Source organism: Apodemus sylvaticus, chromosome 1 (genome assembly GCF_947179515.1).
Source record: "Apodemus sylvaticus chromosome 1, mApoSyl1.1, whole genome shotgun sequence".
Classification (NCBI taxonomy): Eukaryota; Metazoa; Chordata; class Mammalia; order Rodentia; family Muridae; genus Apodemus; species Apodemus sylvaticus.
In genome coordinates this window covers 58456286-58479756 of record NC_067472.1, presented here as the reverse complement: position 1 = coordinate 58479756, position 23471 = coordinate 58456286, and the positions used below count along the sequence as shown (strand labels likewise).

At 48.5% G+C, this 23471-nt stretch overlaps 1 protein-coding gene across 1 annotated transcript; it reads right to left on the bottom strand.

Moving 5' to 3' along the window:
- Positions 1 to 1401: 1401 nt before the first annotated feature.
- Positions 1402 to 23097, bottom strand: Syt12 (synaptotagmin 12). The gene is made up of 7 exons (XM_052172302.1): positions 23064 to 23097; positions 15639 to 15832; positions 10385 to 10777; positions 7144 to 7359; positions 5717 to 5837; positions 4383 to 4516; positions 1402 to 1704 (listed from the first exon to the last, which is right to left on the bottom strand). The coding sequence occupies exons 1-7, from the start codon at positions 23095 to 23097 to the stop codon at positions 1531 to 1533; spliced, it is 1266 nt and encodes a 421-aa protein (XP_052028262.1). The 3' UTR covers positions 1402 to 1530.
- Positions 23098 to 23471: the final 374 nt, after the last annotated feature.

The window sequence follows — 23471 nt, the reverse complement described above, 5'->3', positions numbered from 1 at the left end:
TTCATGCAGTATAGAAGGAAGGGGGAAAGGGATGGAGGGTAGGGAGTGTGGTCTGCCCTGCAAAGCCATTGGATTAGAAAGAGTCTGGGGCTTCCAGATGACAAGGCCTGGCCCAGCCACCACTATCCCTGGTCCGTCTCTCACCTCCTGATATTGGCCGCAGGGTGAGAAGCTTCAGTGGGGTCCAGTTGTGGCTAGAGTCCTGTCGGCCCGTGTCCCTATTGCATCCACTCTCTCCTAGTCATTGACCATAATGATTAGACCTGCTTCCATCTGGGCCTCCATGATTCATTAGGGCCAAGAACCAGAACCCTCTTCTTACCACTCCCATGCCCACTACCCTTTTAAATCTTCAGGTGCCAGAGAGAAGGAGACACAAGCCACCATTTCGGTGGGAGAACTGCCTTTTTCAAGTGATAGCCAGCCCCTCACGTAGGATGCTGTCCCCTCACTAACTGACCAGATAGGAGCCAAAGAGCGACTCTGGTAGTAGTGTACAGCCCAGCCCTTTGCTTGTGAATGACATTTTCCCCAGAGTTCCTACTGGCTCGAGACTAAGACTAGATATCCCCGTAGTCTTAGCTTTAGGGAACCTAGGGTTGGATTTAGAGAAGCCTGACACCTTCCTTTGAAGAGAAACCTGACCTGGAGGGACACCAGCCAACACTGGTGAATCTGTGCTGGCTTGCTTTGGATCCACACAAGGATCTGGATCTGGGCCACTGGGGACTTCTGGTTCCCTCAGGGGTGGATGGTCAGGGGAGTCTTCATATGGCCAGCTGGCTTCTGTTGGGCCTGGTCTCCTGGCCTCTCCCTGTGTCCACTGCAGTGGGCAGAGTCTGTGTTTGGGATGGGCTAGTTTGTGTCTCTTCTATTGTTTGACTGCTCACTATGATCCCCATGGCCCCATGGTAAATATGGAGTGCTGTTTTTTTTTTTTCTCCAACTCTCAAAGTGAAGCTCCTTCCTTGTCTGAGAGATCCTTGCTGTTACCCCAGACCTCAGGGCTCCTTCCCAAGTTCATCTGCCCGGGTTGTTACTTGGCACTGGGCCAATCAACCAGAGCAGGAGAGGGTAACTTGAGTTCCTGGCATCCAAAGTGCTATGTTTTGTTAATATTAGCCCTGTCACTACAGGAACTATCCCCTCAAGACTTATTAACAGCTGTCCTCTAGGAGAATGGCAGAAGGGGAGTTGGCAAGTTCTGAAGCCCACATCCCTCTGCAGGCCAAGGGACATACTTCCTAAACTCTTCAATACAGTCGGTCAGTCTGGTAGGTCCCCAGTCAGCTACAGTCCTCAGTGAGGAAATTACCCTGGGTCCCAGGATGAAGAGCCACACCCATTCTTCCATGACAGTCTGGACAGAGGATCCAAGATGGCTGATGAGAATCCCCCCCCCCCCCCCCAGGAGGTGGGGCAGCCCTGGTGTTCACAGCTCCAGCTGACTATGGAGAGGGCATCGTTGGATAGAACTGAGATGGTGCCAGGCTCTAGAGGCTCTGCTGCCCACCTGGCCTGCCCTGGCTGTTAGTTTCGCCGGACTGGATGCCACATGGACACAGGCCTGCGCAGTGTGGCCAGCATCTGGTTCCAGTGTGTGGTGCCCATGCCACTGGCCCCTGGTCCAATGATGACATGGCCCACGTTGTCCCCACGGCCATCGCTGCTGCTCTCAGCCACTGTTACTCGGAGAGACAGGTCCTGGGGAGAAGGTGACATGAAAGATTGGGACCAGGAGCAGCTGAAGGGGTCTCCCTGGCTCCACGGCCCTGTGAGGTGCATGCAGCTCTTTGCATCTTCCCATCTGATTTGGAAGAAGAGACTCATCTGAGTTACTTCCAGATGGACAGTCAGTTATGCGCGACCTCACTAAGTGCTAAAAAGTGACAGTCCCAGCAGGATTCAAAATCCATCTCTCACTTCTCTGTCCCTCAACATTTTTTCCTTTAAGATTTATTTTATTTTTGAGTTTGAAAAGATGGGCTAGCTGGGCGGTAGTGGCACACACTTGTAATCCCAGCACTTGGGAGGCAGAGGCAGGCGGGTTTCTGAGTTCGAGGCCAGCCTGGTCTACAGAGTGAGTTCCAGGACAGCCAGGGCTACACAGAGAAACCCTGTCTCGGAAAAACAAACGAAACAAAACAAAAAGATGGGTCAGCAGTTAAATACACTTGCTGTTCTTGCAGAAGACCTTGGTTTCAGTCCCAGCCCCAACATGTTGACTCAGTAATTCCAGGGTGTCTGAACTCTCTTTATGGGCATCTGGCATGCGTGTTTTGCATAAACATACATGCAAACAAAATACCCATACCCATAAAATAATAAAAAACCATAAAAAGATTTTATTTTAAATTATGTATGTCTGTAATGGGGCATATGTGCTGGTGAGTAATACAGAGGCGAGAAGAGGGTGGTGGGTCCTCTGGAGTTGAGATTCTAAGCAGTTGTGAACCCTCTGATGTGGGTGCTGGGAACTGAACTTGGGTTCTTTGCTAGAGAAGTATGTCTCTTAACCACTGAGCCATATCTCCATCCCTGCTTGTTCCTGGAGATAGGGTCTCATATAGCCCAGACTGTCTTTGAACTTGCTATGTAGCTGAGGCTGCACTTGGAGTCATGACCTTCCTGCCTTGGTATCTGAAGTACTAAGATAACAAGTGTGTACTTCTGTATCTGGCTTAGAACTTAGGCTCTTTGTCTGTTTTGGTTAAAGAAAAGATTTTTTAAATGTGTCTATGTGCCGGGTGGTGGTGGGGCACACCTGTAATCCCAGCACTCTGGGAGGCAGAGGCAGGCGGATCTCTAAGTTCGAGGCCAGCCTGGTCTACAACAACAACAACAAAAAACAAATCTAAATGTGTCTATGTGTTTGCTTGCATGGATGGAGGGTGCTAGAGACCCAGGAACTGGAGTTATAGGTGCTTGTGAGCCACCACGTGGGTGCTGGGAACTGAACCCAGGCCCTCTGGAAGAGCAGTCAGTGCTCTTAGCTGTTGAGCCATCTCTCCAGGACTTTGCTTTTGTTTGTGAGCCCTTGTTAGTCTGCAGTTCACTATGTAGAACAAGATGGCCTCAAACACATAGAGATCAGCCTGCCTTTTTCTCCTTAGCTGGAACTAAAGGCATGCGCTACTGCTGCCTCACTGGTACTAGTTCAGGCTGGCCTCAAAATCCCTGTAGAGTGGAGGATGACCGTGAACTTCTGATTCCCCTGCTTCTACCTCCTGAGTGCTCCACCAAGCCTGGTTTATAAAGGTGTGTGTGTGTGTGTGTGTGTGTGTGTGTGTGTAAAAACATGTAGGTGGAGGGGGCTTAAAAACAGAGAAGAAAATGTGTGACTGATCCTTGCCCATTATTAGAGAACTTACACCTCACTGTCACTAGCATAGTCTTGTCAGATCACAGCTGAGGGTTAGGGTTCAGTAAGAACATGTTTGAGACATTGGCTTAACTGTTCTTACCCAGTCCCCCAACAGCTTCAGTTTTTGGAGGCCAGAGGGAAGTGGCCTTGTGGTAAACACAGCAAAAGTAGGGATCAAATGGGTGGACTGTCCAATAAAGAACAAGGTTCTGGACCAGCCAGACATGCTGGGACATTGCCTGGATTCCTAGATTTGGGATACCCAAAATGAGGCTGACATCCAGCTTTTAAACTATAGGGGCTGACATGGTGGTTCAATGGTGAACTGGTTGCTTAGCATACAGAAAGCCTTGGGTTCATCATCAGCACTGAAATACAGAAGAAATCACCAAGAGCATCCCCAAGAGGGGACTAGGCAGGCCCTGCATAGTTCCTGGGCTGCACAGCAGGCTTTAGCTCAAGGACTAAAGGACTTTTATTTGTCCTTGTTGTTGTTTTAAGACATATTTTTCTGTGTAGCTCTAGGCTGTCTTAGAACTTGCTCTGTAAACCAGGCTGTCCTCAAACTCACAGAGATCTGCCTACCTCTATCTCCTGAGTTCTGGGATTAAAGGTGTGTGTCACCAACTGGTGGTGGTGGTGAGGTTTCAACAGGGTCCTTGAAGTAGGAACTCTGAAGACGCAGCCCTACAGCCTGGGCTGCCTCTAGCTTTCTTCAAGTAGTGCAGGTCCTGTACTGGGAGACCTCCTCCTCAGAGCTCAGCTTAGCTGTCCCCTCATGCAGAGAGCCTCCCCTGACACTAATCCTGGGAAGCTCCCAATGGGGACTACAACATGGGGACTCCCCTAGCTGTCCTTCATAGGCATCAAGAAAGTGGTGCCCAACCCTCACCAAAAAGCTGACACCTAGTCTCAGGCTCAGTCAATGATTAACTAGAAGGGGGTTGACTTGAGGTCTCGAGAGGCAACACTGGAGGGGTGTGGTGGCCCAGTCCTGTGAGTACCCAGCCCAGCTCACCTGTAGCACAATGGCTGGAACTGAGAAGATCATGGCTTCGTTGAACACTGGGTTGGGGTCATCCCTCTTCACGGCTGTCTTCTTCTTGCTCATCTTCCTCCCATCCTGCAGCAGGTAGACTTTGACGAACGGGTCTACAGGCAGGTAGGGGCGAGGGTCAGTGACCCTAGCTTCTCTGGCTCCACCCACTGCCTCCAATTCCCTGACCCTGGGCTACTGCTGTTATCTCTAAAGCCCACTGTTTGGTGTTTAGTTGTTTAGATTAAGACATCAGAGGTATTGGGGTGGGGGGAGAAAGGGGGAAGATGGATTGGGATATAAAGTAACAGCAGCTCTTCACTCAGGCAGCCCAGCACGTGGTCCCATTCTGTCAGTAACCTGAGTGCAGACGGCAGACCTGAGTCACTGAGTGTGGAGCCCAGCTGTATGCAGCTCTGAGATACTAAGCCTCCCTACTCTTACAGGATATTTGATCATACTGTGAACCCTGAGATAGTGTTAGTTACTGGGGGGGAAAAAACCCAAACTGTTTTTAGTTGTGGTGTGGCTCAGCCTCAGCACACACCTTTAATCCATGAGCTTTCTGGGTACTGCAAACAGGATTAAGGAGAGTCAACCATAGGTTAAGATCTCGGTGGAGCAAGCGACCAGTTAACAGGAAGTAAATAGAGGATTATTAAGAGAAAAACAGAGAGAGTAAGAGGGAGTCGGGAGGACAGATAGAGAGATGCACAGGAAGTCGAGGGGAGGGACACTGACTTTGAAGGAGGCTGTGTGAGAGGTTTGTTGCATGAGGGAGTGGCTGAGGAGGAAGGTCAGCCGGGTGCTCTCTCTGCCTCTCTGAGCCAGCAGGCTTTCTCCCCAGTGTCTGGCTCCTGAGTCTTCATTGGTGAAATCAAATGATTGAGATTTTGTTAAACACACACACACACACACAAAACCTCCCTATTGCCTGAGGCCCTAGGCTGTCAAGTCCAATAGGTCCCTGGCATCTAGGGTGTTACAGTCTCTGGGCTGCTCCCCATCTCTGAGCTCTAGTTCTGATGAATGGACGCTCACCCTCCATTTCTTGCCCAGGGCCACAGCCCAGAGCCCTCAGGTTCCATCAGTTTCCCCTTTCCCCTCCACGCCCTGGGCTGTTGTCACCCTCCAGGGTTCTACTATTTCTTTAGCTGAATTAACTTTTCTATTGTGCCTGGCTCCTGAGCTTAGCTAAAGCCACAGGGGCTCTGGGGCACAGCCCCAGGCCTGCTCAGAACATGACAGCACCCCTAACCCCACCCCTACCCCTCACCCCCAAGCCTTGTGGAAGAGCTGAGTACACAGACGCTCACCTGCTGTGGTCTTCTCGTTGGTCCAGATGAGATTCTTGGCTTTTACCACCACCACAGTCAGCCGCTCAGCTGTGGGCAGGTAACTGAGGGACAGCAGGATCTCTCCTACAGCGTCAGCAGCCTGTGGAGATAGGAACGACTCAGAAGTCTCCTGCCCTCCAGCTTCCAAGAGGTCTGGGGCAGGGGTGGGCCGTTCCTTCTCCATTGGAAAATCGCTGCTTTGGGGGTAACTCTTAAACCTAGACATCAGGCTGACAGGATTGAAAAAAGGACAACCCTCCCACACAAGGGAGCACACACAGACCCTCCTTACTCAGAGTGGAAGGCATGTCCTGGAAGGAGGCCCAGAGGCTGCCTGTCAAATGCATCAATCAGATGCAGTTCTGTTCCCTAATTGTGGGCTGAGGAAAACATTCTATGACTAGTGCATAGAGCCCCAAGCTGACAGCATTCGCTTCAGTAATAATGTTCCCTGGCATCGTTACAAGGCTAAGAGTGAACTTCAGCGTGGCCTCTGCCTGAAATAACCCACCTTCAGGCCAGCAGCTTATAGGAGTAGAGCCTCTGATGATTTGGTAGCAAGCACTGAGATGAGGACCTGGAGAGATGGCTCAGCAGCTGAGTACCGTGTGCTCCTCCAGAGGGTCAGGCTCAGTTCCCAGCACCCACAAGGCAGCTCACACGCATCTGTGACTCCAGTCCCAAGGAACTGGGCATCCTCTTCTGACTCCCATGTACTTGGACACATATATACATTCAGGCAAAATACTCATAAAGTAAAATAAATAAATAAATAAAATATAGAATAAAAATAAGTAGCCAGGAGGCGGTGGTGCCTTTAATCCCAGCACTCAGAAGGCAAAGGCAGGCAGATATCTGTGAGTTCGAGGCCAGCCTGGTCTATAGAGAGAGTTCCAGGAAAGCCAGGGCCTGCCTCAAAACCCCAATAGAATAACGTAAGGAAGAGAAATAAATAAGTGTTAAAAAATAAAAGAGAAAGAATGAAGAAGAGGTCTGGGGATGGTGCAGTGGGTAAAAGCATTTGCCACCAACCCCAGTGACAGTTCAGTACCAACAGCACCCATGGTGAAGGAGAACCAATTTGTAGAAGACATGCAATCTTCTGACTTCCACGTGCATTCTCTGTGTGTATATGCATGCCTGTACATGCATACATACAGAAACCACAGTAAATAGATAAATATAGTGTAAAATAAAAGTTAAAAAATGAGCTGTCAACAGTGGTGTCTATAGGATGTGTTTGTCAGCACGTGCAATGAGTGGCTTCCCTGGGGTGTGGCTTGGGACCCTTTCCCTGTTCTAATGCTGTCAGGGTCCAGTTGAGGGACAGGATACTGGCATTTCTCCCAGGAAGGGCGTGAGGGCACCTTCTCCCCGGGTGACTCAGCAGCAAAAGCAGGCGATACCTTATTCTGGTCCTGTAAGTACAGCCAGCCGCTGAAGGGCTGCAGCAGGAGGTCCAGAACAGACAGCTTCAGCTCCACCACACCGGTGCTCACAGTCCGCTCATCCTCGTCGATGCCGAACACAGAGAATCTAAGGCTCTTCTCCTCCAGGGCTGTGGGATCCAGGGGGACAGAGAACTTCTCATCGAAGAAGATGGAATAGGCGTTCCTCTGGATCTACAGAGAGAAGGGGCGGTAGAGGGGCTTCCTGGTACCCACCATCTCAGCTCTGGTCCTCTTTGTGTGGCTCAGCCTTGAAGGTTTGTTTGCTTAATTTTGTTTTCTCTACAGACTGGATCTCACATAGGTCAGGATGAAATCCTGATCTTCCTGCCATTAACTCCAGAATGCTAGGATTACGAGCATGAGCCTCCATAGGGCACCTCCCCACTCTTTTCCTTTTCCAAGACAGGGTCTCACTGTGTAGCCCTGTCTTTCCTGGAACTCATTATATAGACCAGGCTGGCTTCGAACTCACAGAGACCTCCTCCCTTTTTCAGCCAGGGTCTCACTATGCAGCTCTGGCTGGTCTGGAACTCACTATTTTGCCATCTTCCTGCTTCAGCTTCCAGAGCTGAAGTATGAATGGCCCTAAATTCATTATGTAGCCAAGGACAATCCTGAGTTCCTTATCTTGCTGCCTCTATCTCCCAAAGGTTGAGGTTACTGTGAAGGTTTAAAAGTCCCAATATCCCCCCCTTCTTGGTTATAGTCAACCCATTGGCCTGGCATTAGAAGCTTCCATAATGGAATCCTAGTACTCTTCATCCTCACAAGATGCTGATGCAGACCTGCTCTCTATCTCTGCTATCTGCCTGACTCAGCACAGCCTTGGGGGCAGGCATGCAGTGGGAGCTAGACAATTGTCTGTAAACAGCCATTAGTGCCATGGTGCACTGCAGAGCCTGGTGAAGCCTTCCTGATTGTCACGGGATGGATGGATGAGTGGACAGACAGACAGATGGATGGCGTGACGAGGCAGGGCTGGGCATGCTTCACTCCCCAGCTTTTGGATGCTACTGGCCTCCTCCCAGGAAGCTGTGGGCAGTCCTCAGAAGGCGCATGGGAGGCTCTGCTTGCCCTTCCGTGGGGGGCCGCCTGAGTCACTGCACGGTGGTATTTAGAGAGTAGCTCTCATCCCTGGCACGTACTCTGAAGCTGAGGGGGTTGCTTGGCCACCCCATTCCCATAGTTAGACTGTTAGGCTGTGATGTCATGAAGCCTGTCACCCTAGGAACAAACTTTGCTTAGCTTCTAGCTACTTTGATCTCACCCGTCTCTGCCAGACTCTGGGAAGGTTCTTCCTGCAGTAACTGAATCCCCCAAAACATGGAGCCAAATATGGGGCCGTGTTGTCCACACAGTGGCCTGCCTCAGAGAAAGCTTCTGTCTACCAATGTCTCTCCTTAAAGGAAAAATCCTGAGTCACCCAAAATCCTTCACATGGCTCAGGCCAAGAGCAACACAACGCGTGTCAGGCTTGACAGAGGCTCTTCATGGCCCTGAGGACTGCTCCAGATCACCTACTGAGGACTGGGTTAGCGCTGCGCATGGATACGCCCAGCCCATCTTCCTGACTGTGATGCTTATTGTCAAATGGGGAAACTGAAGCCAGCTGCTTAAGTGACTTGTTCAAGGTCACACTGCCAGGCCAAGGTGGAACTTAGATTTTAACCTGACTCCTAACCACCCACTGTGGCACAGCCAGTAGGGAACTGGATCACCCCCTTGGCACCTCTTGTTCAGAGAGCTGGTGGCTAGTTCTAGAGTCTACTTCTAGAGTTATAAGAGTACTATAGGTATGTGTATGCATGGAATATCTACTGCTGAAAGACAGCTAGTGTTCAGTGTGGTAAGAATGACTAGAAGACCCTTCGTCCTGTAGGGCACAGATCACTGGGGGTTCACCTGGCCCATGTCAGAGGTCTGGGGATCTGGACTCCTACCGGCCTGCTGCTGGGCATTGGGGTATGGCTGCCAAGCTGAGGCACCTTGGAAGCATTCTGTGACCTTCTTTTGGATCCAATCTCTCCTTTCCTCTTGATTGATGACCATCGGTGAAGGGGCTCTGGCCAGCTTGACCGTGGCGAGCATGGCTCCGGCAGGCCTTGCCCTTCTCCCCCTGCCCCCTGTCTGGCTAAACACTTAGACTGTATTCCTAAAGCTAGCCACCAAGGTCTATTTGGCTACCTTTTCCTCCTGAGTCTGACTACCAAGGTCTAGCTATCAAAGTATTGAAGTCCAGCAATCAAAAGCCCCCTTGGCTCACCTAATTAATATGCCCAGTTAAAACTAAACACCTCAGCCTGTCTTGGGGTTTCCCTGTTGTACCTTTATAAAATACCAGTGTGTTCCTATGTCTGCTCTCCAGAGGCAGTCCTTTGTCCTCTAGACAAATACCCCGCCTCTCTGCGTCTCTGTTCTCTTCCCCTCCCCCTCCCCCTCCCCCTCTCTCTCCTGTATTTGCCTCTTATTCCCTGCCCTCTGTCAAACAAAGGGGCAAAAATCCTCCTTTGTGCTGAGAACTTGGTCTTGAGGGTCCTGTTCCAATGCAGACCCTAACAGCCAAGAGCCATGTCAGCTCCCTTGGTCTCCAGCCTCCAGGAGGGTGAGCCACCAGGGCCACCAGAAGAAAACAGAGATCAGAGGGAGAAAATAGTTTAAGTGAGTATGTTCCAAAGTCTGTCTTCAGATTCTCTGGGGGCTGACCACACCCTCTCACAGCAGAACCCAGCTCCTATAAAGGTGGCCCTTTCATTTGGGGGTCCAGAAACTCACTTTCCTCTCATGCTTTTTTTCAGTGCTTGGGGTGGGCCTTCCTTCTTGTGAACAATTCCTGGAACCATACTGATACCGAGGCCACCCCTCCTCCATCCTCTCCAAAGCAAGACAGTCTGTCATGGAGCTCTCTCCCAGATCAGCCAAGTGAGCTAGCCATCTTTCTTCCTGCCATGTTGACAGATGTGGAGGTGGACAGTTACTCACTGTCCTTGAGGGATAGGAAGATTGAAATCTATACACAGCAGGAACACAAAGCTGGTCCTATGCGTGGCCAGGCTACTCTGGGTCCGCATTCTACTCTGCTCTCCTGCGCCCCCTGTCACCTTGTCTGGTACTGCAGATCTGCCTACCAGCCCAGAAGTCAGCTTCCCAGGAGGGCTTCAGGGAGCCCAGTGCACCCCTCTGTCCCCGCTCCACTTACCCGGGAGATGCCCACGATCTGTTCGTCTGGCAGGAGACTGACACGCATGAAGCAGGACTCGAAGGTGGCCTCCTCGCGCTCCAGGAGGTCCTTGCCTTGCAGCACTGCCACGTGGAGGGTGTGGGAGGCTCCGTCATAGTCCATGCTCACCTCCACCTGGCCCAGGGTGAAATCCTGCCCAAAGGTGTTGCTCACAGAGGAGATGGAATTCAGAGAGTCGGCCGATTGTGACTTTCGGAGAGTACCATAGGGGGCCAAGTCCAGTTCCCGGCCCATCAGCTCCAGGGGTCCCAGCTCACTGATGCTCTCAAAGGTGTCTTCTATACTGAGGCTGCCTTTGCGGCTGGGTGGTCCCCGAGTGGTGGTCCGCTGGGTATTCCAAGGAGGGACCCGCTGAGGGTGAACAAAAGGGACAGGGAAGCATCATATGGGGCTGAGGCACCATCTCTAGGAGACAGCAAGGATATGCCCGTTGCCCGTTTGTTCAAGATACCCCAGGCTCTCCTTTCACAAAACCAGCACAGAGGGACCCTCACTTCAGCCCACGTGGTTTCTCTTTCTCTCTCTCAAACAGGAACTTGCTATGCATCTCTGGCTGACCTGGAGTGCATGATCCTCCAACTTTAACTCCCTGAATGCTGGGATTACAGTCATGCACCAACTCCATGTAGCTTAGTTTTCTCCCCTTAACCAGAATGGAAGAAGGCATTTTCTCAAACTGCTTATTATTGTGACAAAACTCCTTACGTAAAAATGTCAACTGCAATAAAATAAAATAAAATAAAATAAAATAAAATAAAATAAAAACAACAACAACAAAAAAAAAACCCAAAACACTTAAAAATGTCAACTGCAATGACACTTATAAAAAGGAAAAGCTGCTGGGTATGGAGGGATATGAATATAATCCTGTAGAAAACCTAAGTCTGTTTTTCCCCTGGCCACTTAGTTCCCAACAGCAACAATTCTGAGACTAATTACTATTAAATGTGTTGGCCACAATCTTTGGCTCATTCCCTGACTAGCTTGTAATTTATTTAACCCATTCAGACTATCCTATACCTATCACTTGGTTAGTTACGTCTCTTAGTCCTGGCCTGCTTCTTAGCATCTCCTCAGTGTCTCCCCCAGATCTCCCAGCACCTCTCTTTTAGCTGCCTCAGCCCATCCCCCATCTTGTCTTTCCTCTCATCCCCTGTGACTCTCTTCATGTCTCTCTTATCTCTTACTATTTCCCAGAATCCTCTCTCTTCCTGCCAATGTCCCACCTCCTATTCCGTGCCTTGACTCATTGGCCATTGGCTTTTTACTGACAGCTGGTGCTTATAAGAGATCCTCTCTATGGAATCCCAAAAACTGGGAGGTAGAGACAGAAGGATCGGGAGTTCAAGGTCAGCCTCTGGTACCTGAGCTATGGTCTCAAAACAGACAACAGCAATCTGTGTCCAAAAGAAGAGGATGAGATTAAGAGTCCCAGGGTATAGTCATTCACTAGTGATTCAAAGGAAGATGACAGGGGACAAGGGTGGGAGGGATGACTCAGCAAGAATGGGTTCTGGCCATCAAGTCTTGATGATTTGGTGCATGCATAACTCACCATAAATAAATAAATGTAAAAAAATCCCAAAAACATCTGTCTTAAAAAAAAAAAAATACAAAGCCTGGGGAGATGGCTCACAGGTTAGGAGCACTGAGTGCTCTTCCAGAGGTCCTGAGTTCAATTCCCAGTAACCACATGGTGGCTCACAACCATCTGTAATGGGATCTGGTGCCCTCTTCTGGTGTGTCAGAAGAGAGCATATATACATAAAATAAATAAATCTTAAAAAAGAAAAAGAAAAAAGAAAATGTTCATGTTGAATGGCACTCCTCGGAGTATGTGAAGTTGTCTTTTCTCTAAATAAACCCTGCGTTTTGAGACAGCAGGAGCTTCCACACCAGTCGTCCCATGCCTTTATTACTGTATTGTTTGTTTAGTGAGTCCCATGTTAATTGTAATTTATATCCACTGTTCTCCTATTGGGCAGTTATGCTGTTTCAATTTTTTTTTTTTAAGACAGAGTTTCTCTGTGTAGCTTTGACTTTCCTGAAACTCTTCTTTGTAGACCAGACTGGCCTCCAACTCAGAGATCCTCTTGCCTCTGCCTCCCTAAGAGTTGGGATTAAAGGTATGCACTACTACTGCTCCAGCTGTTTCTAATTTTTCACAAATACAAATGATTCAACATAAAATAGCATGTTTTTTGTAATTTGAATGAAACAGGCTCTCATGTAGCCCATGCTAGCTTTTAACTTGCTATACAGCCAAGGATAACCTTGAATTCCTTTTTTTAAAAAAGATTTTATTTATTTATTTATTTATTTATTTATTTATTTATTTATTTATTTATTTATTTATTTAATGTAAGTACACTGTAGCTGTCTTCAGACACTCCAGAAGAGGGAGTCAGATCTCATTACGGATGGTTGTGAGCCACCATGTGGTTTCTAGGATTTGAACTCAGGACCTTAGGAAGATCAGTCAGTACTCTTAACCGCTGAGCCATCTCTCCAGCCCTAACTTTGAATTCCTGATCCTTGTAGCTTTGTCCCTTGAGTACTAAGGATGACAGGCTGTGCCTCCATGACCAGTCTCAATTAGCTTTCTTTTCTTTTCCTTTTTGGTTAGACAGGGCCTCTCTAAGTACTCCTGGCTGGCTTGGAACTCAACTGTGTAGACTAGGGTGTCCTAGAACTTACAAAGATCTGCCTGCCTCTGCTTCAGAGTTCCTGGATGAGTACAAAGATGAACAGCCCTCAAATAATGTCCTTAAACACCCACACAGAGGACAGTCCCTTTGACAGTTTCAACATGCATTACCAAAATGCTTCTTGGAAAAGTTGCCCAAACTTACAGTCCCACAACAGACTACCAGGGGCTCACCAAATGAGTGAGCATGGGAGACTCTACCCATGACAGTCATGCTGTGTTCTCTGGAACCGTATGTGACGCCTGAACAATTCTTTGCCAAGTATGAAATGATTTTAGATTCAGCAGTATGTGTGAGAACCTTAAACAGAAGTCTCAGGGACGGCTCGGTGGCTAATGCTCTTCCAGGGGACCCAAGGTTCAATCCCAGCACCCAGATAGTGACTCACAGCCACTGTGACTCCCGTTCCAGGGGATCTGGTGCCCTGTTCTGGTCTCCTCAGGTACCAAGCAAGACCACAGTACACAGAAATGCAGGCAAAACCCTTATCTCAAAATGTTTTTTTCAAAAAATCTTAAAGAACCTCCCCTAAAACCCAAACTAACAAGAAAAAAACAAAAACCAAAGAAAAATACAGCATCCCAAAAGATGACAAAGTTTTACACAGAACATTTCCACTGCATTATTTATAATGGCATCTAGTCAATACTAGTGCACATAAATTCCAGGCCAGGCAGGGCTACACAATGAGGCCTTATGTAAAAATACAAATATTAGGCATGGTGACCCACAACTGTAACCCCAATACTGGAGAGGCAGAGGCAAGATTACTACAAATTCAAGGCCAGCCTGGTCTACAAAATGAGTTCCAGGCCAGTCAGGAAGTTATAACAAAACTGTTAAAAAAAAAAACTAAGTAAGTAAGTAGTTAATAGTAGGATTTGTGAAAATGTTTTTTTCTTATTTGTATTTTTCTCCATTTTTTCATGATAGTCTTAGAATTTTTGTTATATCTTATTTATTTTCCGGTGTATGTGAGAGGATGTGTGTGTACCACAGTTTGTGGGAGGAGTCAGTTCTCTCCTTCCACCGTGGGCCCCAGGGACTGAAGTCAGGTCATCAGTCTTAGTGACTGGTCCCTTTGTCCATGGGGCCATCTCCCGGGCCCACAGGACGGGTGGCTGAGTCAGGACTTACAGTGTGGCCGAGAACTTGTGCCTGTCTAGGACTCATGAGCCACAAGGTCTGAGATTACAGGTGTGCATCGTTACATTCAGTCCCTCATGATAGCAAGGGTTTTTTTTTTTTTTTTCACTTAAAAAATTTCATACAAGCCTTGCATGGTGGTGCAGGCCTTTAATCCCCGCAGGAGGCAGAAGCAGGTGGATCTCTGAGCTCAAGGACAGCCTGGTCAACAAAGTGAGTTCCAAGACAGCCAGGGCTGTCAAACAAAACAAAACATTCTTTATATGTCTGGTCATTTTGCTTACATGCGTGTCTGTGCATACCTCCTGTGTGCCTGCAACCCACCAAAGCCAGAAAAGAGTATCTTGTGAAACTGGAGTTACAGACAGCTGTAAGACACCAAGTGGGTGCTGGGATCAAACCTGGGTCCCCTGGAGAAACAGCCAGTGCTCTTAATTGCTGAGTTCTCTCTCTAACTCCAAGAGTTTTATTTATTTTTTAATGCCAGACATGGTGGCACATGCCCTTCATCCCAGCACTCAGGAGGCAGAGGCAGGTGGATCCACGTGGAGTCCAACCTGGTCTAGAGAGCTAGTTCTAGGCCAATTAGGGCTACACAGTAAAACTCTATTTCAAAAAAATATTTTTTTTAATTACATGTAGATTTGTGTGTCTGTGTGTAGGTATGCACGTGTGAATGTCTCTGCATGTAGGTATGTGCATGTAAATGCAGCTGGCTGCAAGAGGCTGGAGGCACCAGATGCCCTGGAGCTGAAGTCATAGAAAATTTTGAGCTGGCCTACATAGGTGCTGGGAGCCTAATTTGGGTCCTTCTGCCCACATGGTAGCTTTTTCCACTCCTAGACAGGGTTTCTCTGTGTAGCCCTGGCTGTCCTGGTCCCTTTGTAGACCAGGCTGGTTTCAAACTCAGAGATCGGCCTGCCTCTTCCTCTGGAGTGCTGGGATTACAGATGTGCGCCACCACTACTTGGCTTTTTTAAAATCACATGATAACTTTTTAAAAATTATATTTATTGATTTAGTGTGAATGTGGGCAGGCATTGTAGTCTGCATGTGAGATCAGAGACCAGTTTTCTCCTTCCACCACGTGGGTGTCAGATCAAACTCAGTCATCTTGGCGGCCAGCGCCTTCACTCACCGAGTCTCCTTACCAGCCCAAGTGATAGTATTCTAAAATGTGATCAATTATTCAACATCAAACATTTACTCAAGAAGCACGGGCTGAGGAGCTGATAGGTCTGCAGGGGTCTAAGAGAGGCCAGATCCCCATTCACATGGGGATGTTAATCAGGAGAGAGCAGACCAAGAGGGCAACCTCCGAACAGTAGGACAGCGGTCTGCAGGAGAGGAGGCCTTACCTTCAGCTTAGCCTCCACATAGGCCTCACCGTATTTCTGCTGCAGGTACCTGTAGTCGTAATTAGGGAATGGGGAGGGGCTGGGGAAGCTCCCCGAAGTCCAGAGCTTCCAGAGACTCACAGCGGCAATTCCCAGCAGAGCCAGGGCCCCGGCGGCGTAGACACCCACCTCCCAACCAGGGGGGCTCTTGATGACTGCAAGACAAGAACAGCCTGTCATTAGTGGGTCAATGATTACATTCCCCTCCACCCAGGGTAAAAGTCGATTACCATTGTTACTTATGTATTTACAGGTTCTGTGTGCTTGGCTCCTTTTGTATTACGTGAGTATGCACCAGTGTGTGCGCATGAATGTATGTGCATGCATGTGGAGGCCAAAGGTCAACCTTAGGTAGTGTTCTTCAGAAGCGGTCCACCGTATCATTGAGACAGGTTCTCTCGTCAGGATCTCCTAGAGCTAGCTGGCCAGCCAGTCCCAGGGATCCTTGTGTCTCTGCCTCCCCAGTGCTGGGATTACAAACACACGCCATCCTGGTTTTCACACAGATGCTGGGGATCGAACACAAGTCCTCATGCTTACGTGGCAACCATTTTCCTGACTGAGACACCTCCTAAGCCCATGATTTCTGGTTTTTTGTCTGTTTGTCTGTCTGTCTGTTTTTTAAAAAATTGTTTATTTTATATGTATGAGTACTCTATAGCTGTCTTCAGACGCACCAGAAGAGGGCATTGGATCCTATTACAGATGGCTGTGAGCCACCATGTGGCTGCTGGGAATTGAACTCAGGGCCTCTGGAAGAGCGGTCAGTGCTCTTAACCGCTGAGCCATCTCTCCAGCCCTGTTTGTTTGTTTTTTTTTAATTTTTATTTATTTATTATATATAAGTACACTGTAGCTGTCTTCAGACACCAGAATAGGGTGTCAGATCTCTTTACAGATGGTTGTGAGCCATCATGTGGATGCTGGGATTTGAACTCATGACCTTCGGAAGAGCAGTCAATGCTCTTACCCGCTGAGCCATCTCTCCAGCCCCTGTTTGTTTTTTTTTTAAACAGGGCTTCATGTAGCCCAGGCTGGCCTCAAATTTTCTATGTAGCTGAGATGATTTAGCTCCTTCTTAATTTTCCTTCTACCCTACCTAGTGATATTTATGTACTAAACACCTTTTTTATTGGGGGGAGGAAAGGGGGCCAGCAAGATGGCTCATCCAGTAAAGAAGCTTGTCACCGAGACTGGTGGCTTGAGCTTGATCCCTAAGACACCGTATGGTAGAAGAACATAACCAACTCCACACAGTCCTGTCTTCTATATGAGTGCAGCGGCCTGCATGCACACACATGCACAGCCATGACTGAATGGATAAATAAATATAGTAAATAAATTTTTAAAAAAGAAAATAAAAATTTTTAGTTAAAAGTTTTTATTTTTATGCTTGTTACTGTAAAACTTGGTATGAAGTTCTCCAGATTCAGAGCTCAACAAGACACACCTCTTTTTATCTCTTCCTTCCTTCCTTTCTGTTTTTTTTAGACAGAGTCTTGCTATGTAGCCCAGGATAGCCTTAAATTCTCCTATCTCAGCCTTCCAAGTGCCAGGATTATACGAATGAGATTATACCACATTCAGTTTAAGCACACTCTCTTGAGCTCTCTGCTTCTGCCTCTTCTTCCTCAAAACCCATGCATTTCTATTGGGAGTCACCTGGCCAGAGCAGATGCAAAGCCTCACACTATGGTCAGCTGTCTCTCAGGCTTCCGTCTTGGGGAAGAGGAAAGAGAGGATAAAAAGAAGTGACTTCACCCGTGCTTTGAGCCTCACCTACAACGACCCAGTGTGCACCAGCTGGTGAGTGCTTAAGCCAGAAAGCAACACCCTCACCCATGGAATGTTACTTGGCAATGATGAGGCCAACACCAAAACAACAGAAAGTAGATGAACCCTGAGAACATCTGGCGGCCACTCGATGCTGGCCACAGAGACCACAGGTTGCATAATTTTACTTCCCAGATTTTGGTATTTAGTTGGGGTCCAGGAATGATGTCCCTGAGCATACCGAGGGACAACTGTATAGGAACTGTTTAAGGGGCTGGAGAGATGGCGGCACAAACAATAAGGAGCCTGTTGTACAAATACAATGATCTGGGTTCAGATCCCCAGCACCCACATAACAGCCAGGTGTAGTGGCTCATGTTTTGTAACCCTAGTGCTGTAGGAGCAGAGACAGTGGTTTTGTGGAGCTTGCAGGCCAGACAGTCTAGCCAATCGGCGAGGCTGAGGAGAGACTGTCTCAAGAAATAAGGGAGAGAGCAACAGATGGAGGAAGACACCTAACATCAAAAGCTGGCCTACACACACACACACACACACACAAAGTCACAGTCATAGACACACAGTTACAGACACATAACACATACAGAGTCACAGTCACAGTCACACACAAACACACAGACACAGTCACAGTTACAGACACACAGACACACAGTCACACACACACAGACAAACAGACACATAGTCACAGACACACACAAACACACAGACACAGTCACGGTCACAGACACACAGTCACAGACACATACAAACACACAGACACACAGTCACAGACACACACAGACAAATAGACACATAGTCACAGACACAGTCACAGACACACAGACACACAGTCACAGACACACACAAACATACAGACACAGTCACAGACACACACAAACAAACACACACACAGTCACAGACACAGACAGACACACAGTCACAGACACACAGACACATATACAGACAGTCACAACACAGTCATACACAGAGACACACACACACAGGAACACACATAGACACACACAGACATAAATACACACAGTCACAGACACACACACAGATACACTCCACATATATACCTAAAAACAATAATAAAATAACTGTTTCGATTTTGTAAATGGGGGCAGTTGAGTTCTTTTTGGGATGATGAAAATATTCTCAAAATTCATTGGCTGCTCATTAACCTAAAAGCCATTGCCATGTACATTTTGAAGAGGTGAATTTCATGGTGGGTCTCAGGCCTCCCACCCAGGTTGGCCTAGAGCTTGTCACATAGCTGAGGTTGAATTTCTGACCGCCCTGTCTCCACCTCCCAAATGCTAGGATTATAGGCCTTTCCTGCCATGCCATGCCATGCCCACTTGATTGTACAGTAGTTGAATTTTGTTTTGTTTTGAGACAGGGTCTCACTATGTAGCTCAGGCTGACCTCAGACTTGTGATCCTCCTGTCTCAGCCTCCTGAGTGTTGTTAGTACAAGTGTGAACCACAATCCTCAGCTTATGTAAGTGGAGTTTATCATCTCTCAGTTTATCTCTAATCTCAAACCATAAGAGGTGGCCACAGGCTGTGCTTGGCCTGAAGAGAATTCAGAGGCTCTTTTCCTCCACTGCCCCAGGCTTTGCTGTCCTTGCTGGGCTCTCTCTCTTCCCACACATAGTAATTTGCTTCTTCAACCATGTCCTGTGAATCCTCAGGACATCCTTGTACAGTGCATGAGCCATGACAGGTCTACATGTGCCAAAAGATTTGGCCTTACTTTGCTCAGGAACCTGGCTCTGATGTCCTAAGGAAGCCACCAAGATCTGAGAGCTCATGTGGCAGGTGACATTAAAGACAGATGGACTCTCAAAACCATTTCCAGTTCTATACTGTACTCAACTCAGATGGGGAAACTGAGGCTCGAGAAAGTTAAAGGACTTGCCCAAGGCCACAAAGCTGGAAATAAGTAGTGTTGGGTTGCTACTCTAGCAGCCAGACACCAGATAGAACCAGGGTGAAAACCAGTGCCATACCTGGTCTTGACCTGGATTAGCTCCCTTGCAGCAGCAAGGTGGGGACTGGTTCCCTCCCAATGGAAACCGAGATCTAATGGATACATTAAAATAAAGAAACAAAGCCAGGAGGTGGTGGCACATGCCTTTAATCCCAGCACTTGGGAGGCAGAGGCAGGTGGATTTCTGAGAGAAGAAGTAATGTCCACAGCCGGGTGGAGATGATCACTAAACCTTGGGTGGTCAGACATGCCAGCATCTTGAATGACTGAGTGAGCCCCAGCTCCAATTCCTGACCTTAAATAGCACAGACGTCAAAGTGGGGCCAGACAGGCACATAGACATGTCAGGCAGAATGCTGGAAATCGTGCTGGGTGTACAGGAAGGCTGAGGTATGAGCAGGAGCGAGAGATAAGGCAGGAGGCAGGAGGCTCGGCGGTTCCCAGCACCGGCCGCTCTTCTGGAGGATGCTGGTTTGTCTGAGCACTCACATGGAGGCCCACAACCACCTGCGACTCTTGTCCCGGAGCATCTGATTCCCGCTTCTGGTCTCTGTGTGTACCATATACACACAAGTACTACAGACACACACGCAGGCAAAATGCTCATACGCATAAGATAAAATAAAATAAAGGAAGTTTGGCAGGCTATGCAGCAGGGGCTGGGAGCTGTGGGCCAGCAGAGAAGAAGTGGTGACAAGGACCTGAGCCCAGTGGGAGGGAGGGGACAAAGCGCTGCAGACCAGGATGGCTCATTGCACCTGCTTCCCAAAGTCCAACCGTCCAAAGGACCTACAGCCAGGCATTCCTCCAGCCAGGAGCACTCTCTGCTGTCAGGAGAGGAAAACCACGACTAACAAAGCCATACAACTGAGACACGGCAGCATCCGGGTTCAGGTACCTCGGCTGCTAGGAACAGCACCATGCCACCAGCCTCTCTGAAAGAGTGGAGATGACAAACATCCCCTAGTCAGTGCCCCCCTCCTCAGAGGATGTATTATTTGAAGGGAAAAACCCAACACATGTTATGTCTAGTGTGAGTCACCCAGGCTTATTTATAACAGAGGAGATCTGGGAACATCCTGAAGGTCCCACTAAGGGAGCTAGTGGGGGCTGGCTGCTCCGTCATAGTCAGGAATATCATTGGCCTTTTGCAAATGACAACTTAGGTCATTAGGATGGGGGTGGTAGGAGACATTACCCCTGTTGTCAGCTTTAAGAAAAAAAAAGATCACTCTCCAACATGATACAGTTGTATGATTTCGATGCAAAAACCACACAGCAGAGGGACAAGGGCTCTGAAGACCAGACTTATTTTGGTTGTGTACACTTGGAATTCCAGCACTTGGTAAATGGGGGCAAGAAGATCAGGCGCTCACGTCATCTTTAGTTATATAGAGAGTTGAGGGGACTGTAAGGATCCACCCCCTACTTCTTATAGACTTTTCCTGCGATAGGATAGAATTTGGGCGCTAACTGAAGTTACAACTAACACATCTACAGAGGGGCCCAGGCCCAGGCATGCCGAGGTTCTGCAACCGTCCTTGGGAGTCTACAACCAGGGTGAGATGGGAAAAGACCCAGCTAGGTCACAGTGGGCCAGGCAGGAACAAGGGGCTGTCTAGCATTCCAGAAAAGAAGTCCACAGTCTCCAGCAGACTATGGGCATGTATTTACTGATTGGTTTTATGGGATGGCAGGTGGGACAATGGGCTCCTCGGTGGAAGTGAGGTCTAAACTAAGACTAGAAAAGAGATGAGGGAGGAGAGGGTCTAACAACAGCTCTTATCTTATTATTTTTCATTTTCCAAAACAGGGTTTCTCTATAAATCTAGCTGCCCTGGAATTCACTATGTAGACGAGGCCAGCCTCGAACTCACAGAGATCTATCTGCCTCTGTTTCTGGAGTACAGGGATTAAAGGCATGTGCTATCATACCCAGCCCAAGACTAGCTCTCTGACCAAGTACTAATCATTACTTGCCAGGCTTTGCCTAAGCTCGTCCCACATATTGGCCCCTTGAGCCCTGAGAACCATAACACACCCAGTTCTCACATGAGGGAGTGGAGGGACAGAGGAGAATCTACTACCTGATTGGCTGGCTCAGCACTCTCTGTAGATTTCCACCCAAGACACAAGGGCTTAGACAGGCAGAGCAAAGAAGATGGTCAGGTGCACAATGGCACAGTCAGAGGCTGGGAGCTGCGAGGGCTGTGCGACATTGTCACAAGGATACAGCACATTCTCTGTGTGAAGACCAGAGGGGCTTACGATGAGAAGTGAGGCTCCCTGGTTGGGGACAGAGAAAGGTGTTCCCTGCCACATCCTGAAGTTCAGCTCTGGATCAGTGGGACCCGCACTAGGCCAGAAGCTGTTGACGTAGGGAACTAGGGGCTTAGGAAATCCAGGATCACCCCCTGACCTATTATTGTCACTTTCCTCACTAAGGCTCAACTCTCTCACTGTAAACAGGGAGGTGGGCATCGGGAAGAAAGATGGCTGCTATGTCTCTGTCATGACACCATCCACTACACAGCAGTGGGGGCCATGGGAATATGCTGGGAGTGTCCAGACCACCTCCCAGCTTACAGCTGCATACATAGAGACATTGGAGAAAGGCAAGAGTGAGTCCCAGACAGTGAACTGAGTGAGCTTAGTGTTGTCTAACACTGACAGACTCCAGGAGGCGCCCCAAGTGAGTGGATTCCCTGCCACAGACTCATCCTCAGGGAATAGTGGAACAAGAGCGGCCCAGGAAACCCCTGTGTCAAACAGGGAATTTCTTTAAGAGAAGTGTTGCTAGGTGTGATGCTTGCTTGTAATCTCAGCACTTAGAAAGTGGAAGCAGGTGAATCGTGAGTTCAAGTCCATCCTTGGCTACATAAGACTTCGAGGCTCCGGGGTTAGAGAGATGATTCTGTGATTAAGCATTTGGTGTGCAAATGTGAGGCTGAGAGTTTGGATCCTCGGAACCCATGTAAATATCGGTGTGGTGGCTGTGGCAAATGCCTGAGCTTCCGGCCTTGGAAAGCAGGGATGGAGATTCCCTAGAGCAAGCTGCTATTGAGAGGAGCCAGATCGGCAAGTTCTGGGTCCACTGAAAGGCACTGCCTGCTTCGACAACTGAGCTGAAGAGCAATGAAGGATGACTCCTGACGTCGACCTCGGCCACCACATGTCCACTCACACACAGGATGATTGTACCTCCTACGTATGCCCACATATATGCATACATGCACAGCACACACACACATGCACAGGCATAACCGTTATGTACATGCACATGTGCATACATGCACAGCACACATACACAAGCACACACACACACACACATACAAATGCACACACATACACAATGCAGAAAAATATTTTTGGAAGTCACCTTGGGGCACATGGAACCGTGCCTAAGAGACATAGAAATGCACAAACCAAAACAATGAACCAGAAAGAAGTCATTGTAGTGAAACGATGAGGAGACCCCAGATGGGGCCCAGGATGATGTCCCCATGGTCATGGGACCTGAGAGTGGAGGCTGCTATTCAAGTCCCACTGACATCTCCCATCCCAAGCTTGGTGCAGTCTCCTGCAGCTGTGGTCCTTGGAGGTCTTATCTGGGAGACTCACCGCTCAGATGATATTCTGTCACGTCCACGGCCATGGTGTCCCCTGCAGTGACAGGGACTGCAAGGGAAAGTAGTCAGCTGTGAGCAGGATTCAAAGCATCATGTTCCTAACTTAGGGGCATCTGTATGCCTGCCACTTGAGTTCACACTCAGTGGCTCAGGCAGACTTAGCCAAAATGGTTTCTCCTCTAGTGTATTCCTCCTTCCCCACCCTGCCCCTTCCTCTTCTTTTAAAACTTATTATTGAGGTAGATGTGGTGGCATAGAATCCCAGCACTCTGGAGGAGTCAGGATCACCGTGTGTTCAAGGCCAATTTGGTCTACAAAGAAAGTTCCAGACCAGCAAGGGAGACACTGACTCTCTCTCTGTCTCTCTCTCTGAAAACAAAGTTTTAACATTTATGTGCGT

What these genes read in the sequence shown, in the direction of transcription:
- Syt12 (XM_052172302.1), bottom strand. Translation starts at nt 23,097, where the DNA reads ATGGCCGTGGACGTGACAGAATATCATCTGAGCG. An exon ending in GACAGAATATCATCTGAGCG is followed by an intron (nt 15,833 to 23,063) that starts GTGAGTCTCCCA and finishes CTTGTCTTGCAG; the next exon opens with TCATCAAGAGCCCCCCTGGT. An exon ending in TTCCAGCCATTGTGCTACAG is followed by an intron (nt 1,705 to 4,382) that starts GTGAGCTGGGCT and finishes CCTTCTCCCCAG; the next exon opens with GACCTGTCTCTCCGAGTAAC.